Genomic DNA, 9,458 nt, shown 5'->3' with positions numbered 1-9,458 from the left:
CTCTTACCCCTGGACGCCGTCGAAGGCAGCGACGAACGCGAGGCGACCGAGGCGACCGACTCCTCGTCGTCGGACCTCGCCCGCCCCCTCGATCCCCCCGCCACCGGTGACGTACCGTCGTCCATCGTGGCCGGCGCGAGAAAAACGTACTCGGACCCGTTCGCGGTTCTCAGCGAACGTCTCGTCGCCTTCCTCGGAGGCTCCACCGCGGTCTCCGTCTTGTCGTCCTCTGGATGTCCTCCCGTCGTTATCCTCCTCCCCTCTCCTGTTGTTCCATCGCCAGTCGTGGAAACGCGTCCGGGGGCCTGGCGGTCCACCCTCGAACGGCCGTGGTCGCGAGATATCGACGCAGCGGGGCCCACTTCACTACCCGCGACTGCGCCGGTACTGGGGTATCCCTCCCCTGCACCGTAAACTTTGTCCTTTAAGTTCTCCATAACCATATTTCGTTTGTTTGTTTCGCCGAGGTCGTCGTCGAAGTCTCCGTCCTGGTGCCACTCACTCTTTCGCGCCCTGCTCCGGTCGAAGCCGGTGCAGGGCGTCAGGGAGCCCCGCGAGAAGGTGAGGTGAGTGGTCTTGACAGGCCTGGGCCCACCAACTTCTCCGAAGTTCTCCGCACCGGATCGGCGAACCGTGCCGCGGCGACCGTTGCTTAACCCATGTGGCCGGTGGGAAGTCAGCGTTTCCACCGCGGCTAGCGGGCGCTGACAACCTAACCCCAACCTAACCCCAACCTAACCCCAACCTAACCCCAACCTAACCCCAACCTAACCTAACCCCAACCTAACCCCAACCTAACCCCAACCTAACCTAACCCCAACCTAACCCCAACCTAACCCCAACCTTTTTTTTTTTATCGTGGAGAAATCCTCATGGACACCCGCTAATCGGGTAGTGTCGGACTCTTACCGACTAAAACTCCACGGTGGCCTGCCTGACGCCTGAGTCGAGATGCACCCGGGATCTCTTCCGAATTACTACCGGTCACCCCCGGGCGTCTATCTCTCCTTCTCATCGAAGGGAGGCATCCTGCTCTTCTTGGACCGCCAGGGGGGACCACACCCCCTAGCGCCTCGCTCCTACTGCGCCCTCCTGGGGGACCCCGTCCCCTGACGCCTCTTCCTGGTTTCCATGTGCTCCTGCGGCGGTCGGGATGGCGCCGCCGGTTTTCCCCAGGGTGGACCTGTGCCCCGGGGCTTCTGCCTGCCTCGTGCTCCTTGGGGAGTCCCAGAAAAATGGCTCTGGTGTGCCTCCTTCCTCTTCATCAGCGCCCGCCAAACGTTCACCCATCCTTGTCCGTGCCGCGGCGACCGTTGCTTAACCCATGTGGCCGGTGGGAAGCCAGCGTTTCCACCGCGGCTAGCGGGCGCTGACAACCTAACCCCAACCTAACCCCAACCTAACCCCAACCTAACCTAACCCCAACCTAACCCCAACCTAACCCCAACCTAACCCCAACCTAACCCCAACCTAACCCCAACCTAACCCCAACCTTTTATCGTGGAGAAATCCTCATGGACACCCGCTAGTCGGGTAGTGTCGGACTCTTACCGACTAAAACTCCACGGTGGCCTGCCTGACGCCTGAGTCGAGATGCACCCGGGATCTCTTCCGAATTACTACCGGTCACCCCCGGGCGTCTATCTCTCCTTTCGTCGAAGGGAGGCGTCCTTGATCTTCTTGGACCGCTAGGGGGGGGCCCACGCCCCCTAGCTCCTCGCTCCTACCGCGTCATCCTGGGGACCCCGTCCCCCTGACGCCTCTTCCTGGTTTCCACGCGCTCCTACGGCGGTCGCGGCGGCGCCGGTGGCGGCGTCGCGCCCCTGTGGCGCGTTGTATTCCTAGGGCGTTGCGACGTCCTGGACGGGTCGCGATCTCGTTCCCTGGTTCTTTCCGCCCGCTCCTTCGCCAGCATGACCTGCTCGCAGTAGGTGCGGACAGCGGAGTACTCCTGGCGCCCTCTGAGCATGGCCGCGACGACCGCTTCGGGGGCTAAGCTCTCGCCGATTTCGAGCCGCAGGACGCGTCGTGGTTCCGCCCACGCCGGGCAGAACTCCAGCGTGTGCTGCGCCGTGTCCTCCTCTTCCTCGCAGTGGTGACAGACGGACGTCGTCTCTCGCCGAATCCTTAGCAGGTACTCGCCGAATACTCCGTGGCCGGTGAGCAGCTGCGTCATCCTGAAGGTCAGCGGTGCTCCGCCTCGATCCCTCCACGTCTCCCAGTTGGGAAGCACGGCGCGAACGGCCCGGTGCGGCCGCACGGCGTCCTCCTGGATCAGCTGCGAGCGCCATCGTTCCCAAGTCTCCTTCCTCGCCTCCTCCCGGATGTTCGAGGCGGTCGATGGCGTCGAATTCCTCCGGTGTTCGTATACGCGTTCGAGCGCCAGGGCTTGCAGCTCGAACGGCGGGGACGCCGCCAGCACGGTCGCCGACGCGTACGATGTCGTCCTGTAGCCTCTCGCTATGCGGATAGCGGTCGTCCTCTGCAGCCTCCGCAGCAAGGTCAGGCTGCGGCGGCTGGTCGCCAGGCTTCTGGCCCAGACGGGTGCCCCGTAGAGAACTCGGGACCGAACCGCTCCCTCGTAGAGTCGGCGGACTCTCGATCCCGCTCCGCCGATGTTCGGTAGGAGGCCGCACAGGGCGTTGGCCGCGGCCGTCGCCTTCGGGACCAGTTGCTCGAAATGCGGTCCGAAGGTCCATCCGCTGTCGATCGTGAGACCCAGGTACCTCATCTGTCGTCTCACCGGGACCTCTTCTCCGCCGATGTTCACCGTCAGCCCTGCCGGAGGGTTTCCTCTTCGTCGCTGGTCGAAGAACCACAGCGCCTCGGACTTGGCCGGCGACACCGTCAGGCCGAGCCTCCGAATGGCGCCCATCGCGCACGCCACGGCGTCCTCCGTGCGGTTCGCCGCGTCCTGCCACCATCGTCCCCCGGCCAGGACCAGGGTGTCGTCGGCGTAGCACACCGTTCCCGCTCCCGGGGGCATCGGACATCGGAGGACCGAGTCGTAGGCCGTGATCCAGAGCAACGGTCCCAGCACCGACCCCTGCGGAACGCCGCGCTCGATCCGTCTTCTTTCTTCCCCGTCCCTGCCGGCGTAGACGATGTACCTGTCGGCGAGGTACGCTCGAACGATCCCCACCAGGTACGCCGGGACCTCGAAGCGGCGCAGGGCTTCCACGATCCTGCCCCAGGGGATGGAGTTGAAGGCGTTGGTGACGTCGAGCGACACCGCCACCGCCACCCCTTCTCGGGAGACCTTGTCCTCGGCCATGGTCCTCAGCCTCTTCACCGCGTCCACGGTCGAGCGGCCGCGGCGGAATCCGTACTGGCTGTCGTGCCATCCGGGCGTCCTCTCGGTCATGTGTGCCTCCAGCCGGGCGGCGATGATCCTCTCCAGCATCTTGCCCACCTCGTCCAGCAGGCATATCGGCCTGTACGCGGACGGCGAGTCCGGCGGGCGGCCCTCCTTCCGTAGCAGCACCAGCCTGGCCGTCCGCCATGTCCGGGGGTAGGCGCCCTCCTCCAGGCATCTGTCGAACAGGTGTCGCAGGCGGGGAGCCATGGTGACGATCGACTCCGCCCACGCTCGGCCCGGTATTCCGTCGGGGCCTGGCGCCACGTCGCGGGACGCCGTCCTCCTGGCCGCTTCGAAGAGTTCCTCGTCGCTGACTCGCAGCTCCTCGCTCCATCCCGTCGCGGTCGTCGTCGCCGCCTCCTCGTCGCGGTCGTCGTCGACGGAGGGGGAGGATGGCGCCGGTTGGCTCGCGTTCGCGTCCTCCGGCGGGAACAGCGTCCCGATGACGTTGTCCAACAGCGTCGGGTCCATGTCCGAGGTCAGCGGGGGCGCCGAAGGTCGTAGCTTCTTGGTGACTACTTTGTACGGCCGTCCCCACGGGTCGGATTCGACCTCCTCGATCAGCTCCGTCCAGCACCGAGATTTCGCGGCCTTGATCTCCCGCTGAAGAGTCCGTCTCGCCTCTCTGTACTCCTCGTAGTGGCGGGAGATCTCCTCCTCGTCGCGCGTCAGTCTGCGACGGCGGGCCCTTAGGAATCTTCTGCGGGCCCGAACGCAATCCTCTCGCATCTCGGCGATCTCCGGGGTCCACCAGTACGTTCCCCGGTCTCGTCCACCCCCCGGGACGGAGCGCGGCATCGAGGCGTCGCACGCCGCGGTCATGTATCTTCGGAGCTCCTCCGCCTCCTCGTCGATGCCTCCCTGCTCGGCCGTCCGTCGGGCGTCCCAGCTCCAGGCGGACACGATCGTGGCCGCCCGCAGCATCTCCTTGTCCATCTCCTTCAGGCGCCATCGCGGCGGCGGCGGGCGGCGACGGTTCTCTCCCGGTCGTCGTCGTCTCCTCCCGGCGTCGTCCTCCTCGGTCCCCGGGGTCACCTCCATCAGAATGTAGAGGTGGTCGGACAGCGTTTCCACCCCCTCGGCCACTCTCCAGTCGCGGATTCGCCTGAGCAGCTCCGGGGTAGCCCACGTGATGTCCACCACCGAGGATCCTCTCCACGCCACGCAGGTGCTCGCCGAGCCCCTGTTCGCCAGCAGGAGCCCCAGACCCGCTGCCCAGTCGGTGAGCATCCTTCCTCGGGAGTTGGTCCTGGGGTTTCCCCACTGCGTCGAGTGGGCGTTGAAGTCCCCCATGACGAGCACCTGGCGGGGGTGGCATCCTCGGATGCACTCGCCGACTCGGTCCAGAAACTCCCCGTACGCGTCCAGGTCGACGTTCGGAGAGACGTACACCGCCACCACCGCCGCTCCTAGCCACTCGACCGCGACGAAGCCGCTGCCACGGTCCAGCGGGACGCACGACGCCGACGTCCACGTTATCCCCGCGGATCCGTCCAGGTCCCCGACCCAGTTGGGCGAGTCGGGTATACGATGCGGTTCCGCCACCGCCGCTAGGGCCACCTCGTTCTCCCGGATGGTCTGGACGAGCAGATCTTGCGCTCTTCTCGACCTACCGAGATTGCATTGCAGCAGGCGCTCGAACTATGCCGTCACCTCCATGGCCTCCTCCCGGCCATCCGCCGCTGCTGCTGGTGGTGGTACGGCGGCGCTTCCCGGTGTCCCTACCGCGGCGGCTGCTGCTGTTGCTGCTGCCGCTGCCGGTTGGCGGATCGGTCTCCTCCTCTTGACCTTCGGCGGGTTGCAGGCCTCTCCACCCATCCTGTGATTCGCGGGCGCCCCGAGCGACTCGCACAGCGGACACTTGGGAGCGGAGGCGGGACACTCTCTGGCGCGGTGTCCGCTCCCGCCGCACCTGTAGCACAGGTGCCCTCGGTCTTCTCCGGATACGCAAGTGGCGCGCACGTGCCCCAGTTCCAGGCACCTGAAACACTGCAACGGCCGCTTCGGCATGGCCCTTATCCTCGCCGTTGACCAGCCCAGGGCAATCTTCTCCGCCTGGGCCAGCTTGCGGGCTCCTGCCGCCGGACACCTGACCCATGCCGATCCGAGGCCGCCTCTGGTGGCGCCGATCTCTCCCACCTGCACCTCCGCGCTGCCGCATCCCGCCGCCGAGGCCAGTGCTCTTCGCAGCTCCTCCTTCTTGACCGAGATGTCTATCCCGGTCACGCGTAGCTCCGCCATCCTGGTCGGTGTGGCGATTCTCACCGCCGTCGGGTCCAGCGTCTCGGCCAGCCGCGTCGCCAGTAGCGTCGCCTTTCCCCTGTCCTTGTCTCCGGGGACTTGTATTATGATGGCGCCCGTCATCGCCTTCTTCATCTCGAGGCGCTCCGCGCCGAGCTCCGATAGCGGGATCCTCGTTCTCGCCGCTTCCAGGACGTCGGCGTACGACATCCTCGCCCCCTCGTTCAACGTCAGGGTCACCGCGGATGTTCGCGGTGCGCGAGGGGGCGTGACCACCTTGGGTGTCCGCGGTGGTCCTCTCTGCGTCGCGGGGGCGCTCGCCTTCGGTGCTCCCGTCGTCCTGCCGGGCAGGGGTTGCTGCCGTACCCGCGTCGGTGGTGGCGCGATCGGTCCTTTCCTCGCCTCTTCTGCTCCGGCGGCGGCTGCCTTCGCCCCGCTCGCCTTCTTCCTGTTTCTCCTCCTTTCCTTTTTCGTCTCCACCAGCTCCCATCCGCCGTCCTCCCGTTCCCTTCGGGGCGGCGTCGGTTGGGCGGCGGGAGGGTCGACGGGGCGGTCCCCGCTGGGTCGTGCTTCGGGGGTGCGTTGCCATCGTGCGTCCCCGAATCGTTCTTCGATGGTCCTGAGGATGGAGGGTCCCAGTTCTCGGACCGCTCTTTCCAGGGCGTCCAGACGCGTCCCGTCGTTTCCGCCTTCCCACGGGGGGCGGGCGTACTCGGAAGCCGCGTCGGAGCATCGCGGGCACTCGTTGATGCGAGCGGCCAGTCTCCTCAATTCCTGGCGGAGGGCTGCGTTCTCCCCCTCCAGCACGGACAGCCTCGCGTCCACGTCGTCGGTGCCACGCGCTGGCCTCTCCCTCCTCGCGGATTCCTTGTTCCAGGCGGCGGTGATATAGCTCGCCGCGTTCTTGAGGGATCTGATGTAAGTCCCCTTCAGGTTCGACGAGGTCGTCGCGACGTACATTATTTCAGACACGTGCATCGTCATGCCCGCGCTGATTTCCGCCGGAGAGCTCGTCCTCATCTGCAGCTCCAATTCTTCGGACACCTCCGGTGTCGTTGAGGCTGTTGTTCTTTTCCTCTTACCCCTGGACGCCGTCGAAGGCAGCGACGAACGCGAGGCGACCGAGGCGACCGACTCCTCGTCGTCGGACCTCGCCCGCCCCCTCGATCCCCCCGCCACCGGTGACGTACCGTCGTCCATCGTGGCCGGCGCGAGAAAAACGTACTCGGACCCGTTCGCGGTTCTCAGCGAACGTCTCGTCGCCTTCCTCGGAGGCTCCACCGCGGTCTCCGTCTTGTCGTCCTCTGGATGTCCTCCCGTCGTTATCCTCCTCCTCTCTCCTGTTGTTCCATCGCCAGTCGTGGAAACGCGTCCGGGGGCCTGGCGGTCCACCCTCGAACGGCCGTGGTCGCGAGATATCGACGCAGCGGGGCCCACTTCACTACCCGCGACTGCGCCGGTACTGGGGTATCCCTCCCCTGCACCGTAAACTTTGTCCTTTAAGTTCTCCATATTCATATTTCGTTTGTTTCGCCGAGGTCGTCGTCGAAGTCTCCGTCCTGGTGCCACTCACTCTTTCGCGCCCTGCCCCGGTCGAAGCCGGTGCAGGGCGTCAGGGAGCCCCGCGAGAAGGTGAGGTGAGTGGTCTTGACAGGCATGGGCCCACCAACTTCTCCGAAGTTCTCCGCACCGGATCGGCGAACCGACGGGTGCCGAGGGCACCGATCGGCCGCCACCCGACTGTAAGAGAACATCAGATCCATCGGGGTTTCCCAGGGCATGGTCCTATGCCCCGGGAACCCATGCCCGCCTTGTGCTCCCCAACCTAACCCCAACCTAACCCCAACCTAACCCCAACCTAACCCCAACCTAACCCCAACCTAACCTTTTTTTTTTTTTTTTATCGTGGAGAAATCCTCATGGACACCCGCTAGTCGGGTAGTGTCGGACTCTTACCGACTAAAACTCCACGGTGGCCTGCCTGACGCCTGAGTCGAGATGCACCCGGGATCTCTTCCGAATTACTACCGGTCACCCCCGGGCGTCTATCTCTCCTTCTCATCGAAGGGAGGCATCCTGCTCTTCTTGGACCGCCAGGGGGGACCACACCCCCTAGCGCCTCGCTCCTGGTGCGTCCTTCTGGGGGACCCCGTCCCCTGACGCCTCCTCCTGGTTTCCATGTACTCCTGCGGTGGTGGGATGGCGCCACCGGTTTTCCCCAGGGTGGACCAGTGCCCCGGGGCTTCTGCCTGCCTCGTACTCCTTGGAGAATCCCAGAAAAATGGCTCTGGTGGGCCTCCTTCCTCTTCATCAGCGCCCGCCAAACGTTCACCCATCCTTGTCCGTGCCGCGGCGACCGTTGCTTAACCCATGTGGCCGGTGGGAAGTCAGCGTTTCCACCGCGGCTAGCGGGCGCTGACAACCTAACCCCAACCTTTTTTTTTTTTTTTTTATCGTGGAGAAATCCTCATGGACACCCGCTAGTCGGGTAGTGTCGGACTCTTACCGACTAAAACTCCACGGTGGCCTGCCTGACGCCTGAGTCGAGATGCACCCGGGATCTCTTCCGAATTACTACCGGTCACCCCCGGGCGTCTATCTCTCCTTCTCATCGAAGGGAGGCATCCTGCTCTTCTTGGACCGCCAGGGGGGACCACACCCCCTAGCGCCTCGCTCCTGGTGCGTCCTTCTGGGGGACCCCGTCCCCTGACGCCTCCTCCTGGTTTCCATGTACTCCTGCGGTGGTGGGATGGCGCCACCGGTTTTCCCCAGGGTGGACCATTGCCCCGGGGCTTCTGCCTGCCTCGTACTCCTTGGAGAATCCCAGAAAAATGGCTCTGGTGGGCCGCCTTCCTCTTCATCAGCGCCCGCCAAACGTTCACCCATCCTTGTCCGTGCCGCGGCGACCGTTGCTTAACCCATGTGGCCGGTGGGAAGTCAGCGTTTCCACCGCGGCTAGCGGGCGCTGACAACCTAACCCCAACCTAACCCCAACTTTTTTTTTTTTTTTTTATCGTGGAGAAATCCTCATGGACACCCGCTAGGCGGGTAGTGTCGGACTCTTACCGACTAAAACTCCACGGTGGCCTGCCTGACGCCTGAGTCGAGATGCACCCGGGATCTCTTCCGAATTACTACCGGTCACCCCCGGGCGTCTATCTCTCCTTCTCATCGAAGGGAGGCATCCTGCTCTTTCTTGGACCGCCAGGGGGGACCACACCCCCTAGCGCCTCGCTCCTGGTGCGTCCTTCTGGGGGACCCCGTCCCCTGACGCCTCCTCCTGGTTTCCATGTACTCCTGCGGTGGTGGGATGGCGCCACCGGTTTTCCCCAGGGTGGACCAGTGCCCCGGGGCTTCTGCCTGCCTCGTACTCCTTGGAGAATCCCAGAAAAATGGCTCTGGTGGGCCGCCTTCCTCTTCATCAGCGCCCGCCAAACGTTCACCCATCCTTGTCCGTGCCGCGGCGACCGTTGCTTAACCCATGTGGCCGGTGGGAAGTCAGCGTTTCCACCGCGGCTAGCGGGCGCTGACAACCTAACCCCAACCTAACCCCAACCTAACCCCAACCTAACCCCAACCTAACCCCAACCTAACCCCAACCTAACCCCAACCTAACCCCAACCTAACCCCAACCTAACCCCCACCTAACCCCAACCTAACCCCAACCTAACCTAACCCCAACCTAACCCCAACCTAACCCCAACCTAACCCCAACCTAACCCCAACCTAACCCCAACCTAACCTAACCCCAACCTAAACCTAACCCCAACCTAACCCCAACCTAACCCCAACCTAACCCCAACCTAACCCCAACCTAACCTAACCCAACCCCAACCTAACCCCAACCTAACCCCAACCT

At 64.5% G+C, this 9,458-nt stretch overlaps 1 protein-coding gene across 1 annotated transcript; it reads right to left on the bottom strand.

Annotated features, from left to right (window-relative positions):
- Positions 1–7,529: 7,529 nt before the first annotated feature.
- On the bottom strand, positions 7,530–9,046 carry LOC117235608 (collagen alpha-1(I) chain-like). Its single transcript, XM_033497792.1, has 3 exons — positions 8,820–9,046; positions 8,106–8,572; positions 7,530–8,014 (listed from the first exon to the last, which is right to left on the bottom strand). The coding sequence occupies exons 1-3, from the start codon at positions 9,044–9,046 to the stop codon at positions 7,530–7,532; spliced, it is 1,179 nt and encodes a 392-aa protein (XP_033353683.1).
- Between the last annotated feature and the right edge of the window lie 412 nt (positions 9,047–9,458).

Source organism: Bombus vosnesenskii, unplaced genomic scaffold (assembly GCF_011952255.1).
Source record: "Bombus vosnesenskii isolate JDL3184/JDL3185 unplaced genomic scaffold, Bvos_JDL3184-5_v1.1 scf7180000013316, whole genome shotgun sequence".
Taxonomy (NCBI): Eukaryota; Metazoa; Arthropoda; class Insecta; order Hymenoptera; family Apidae; genus Bombus; species Bombus vosnesenskii.
This window is presented reverse-complemented; position numbering and strand designations above follow the sequence as displayed.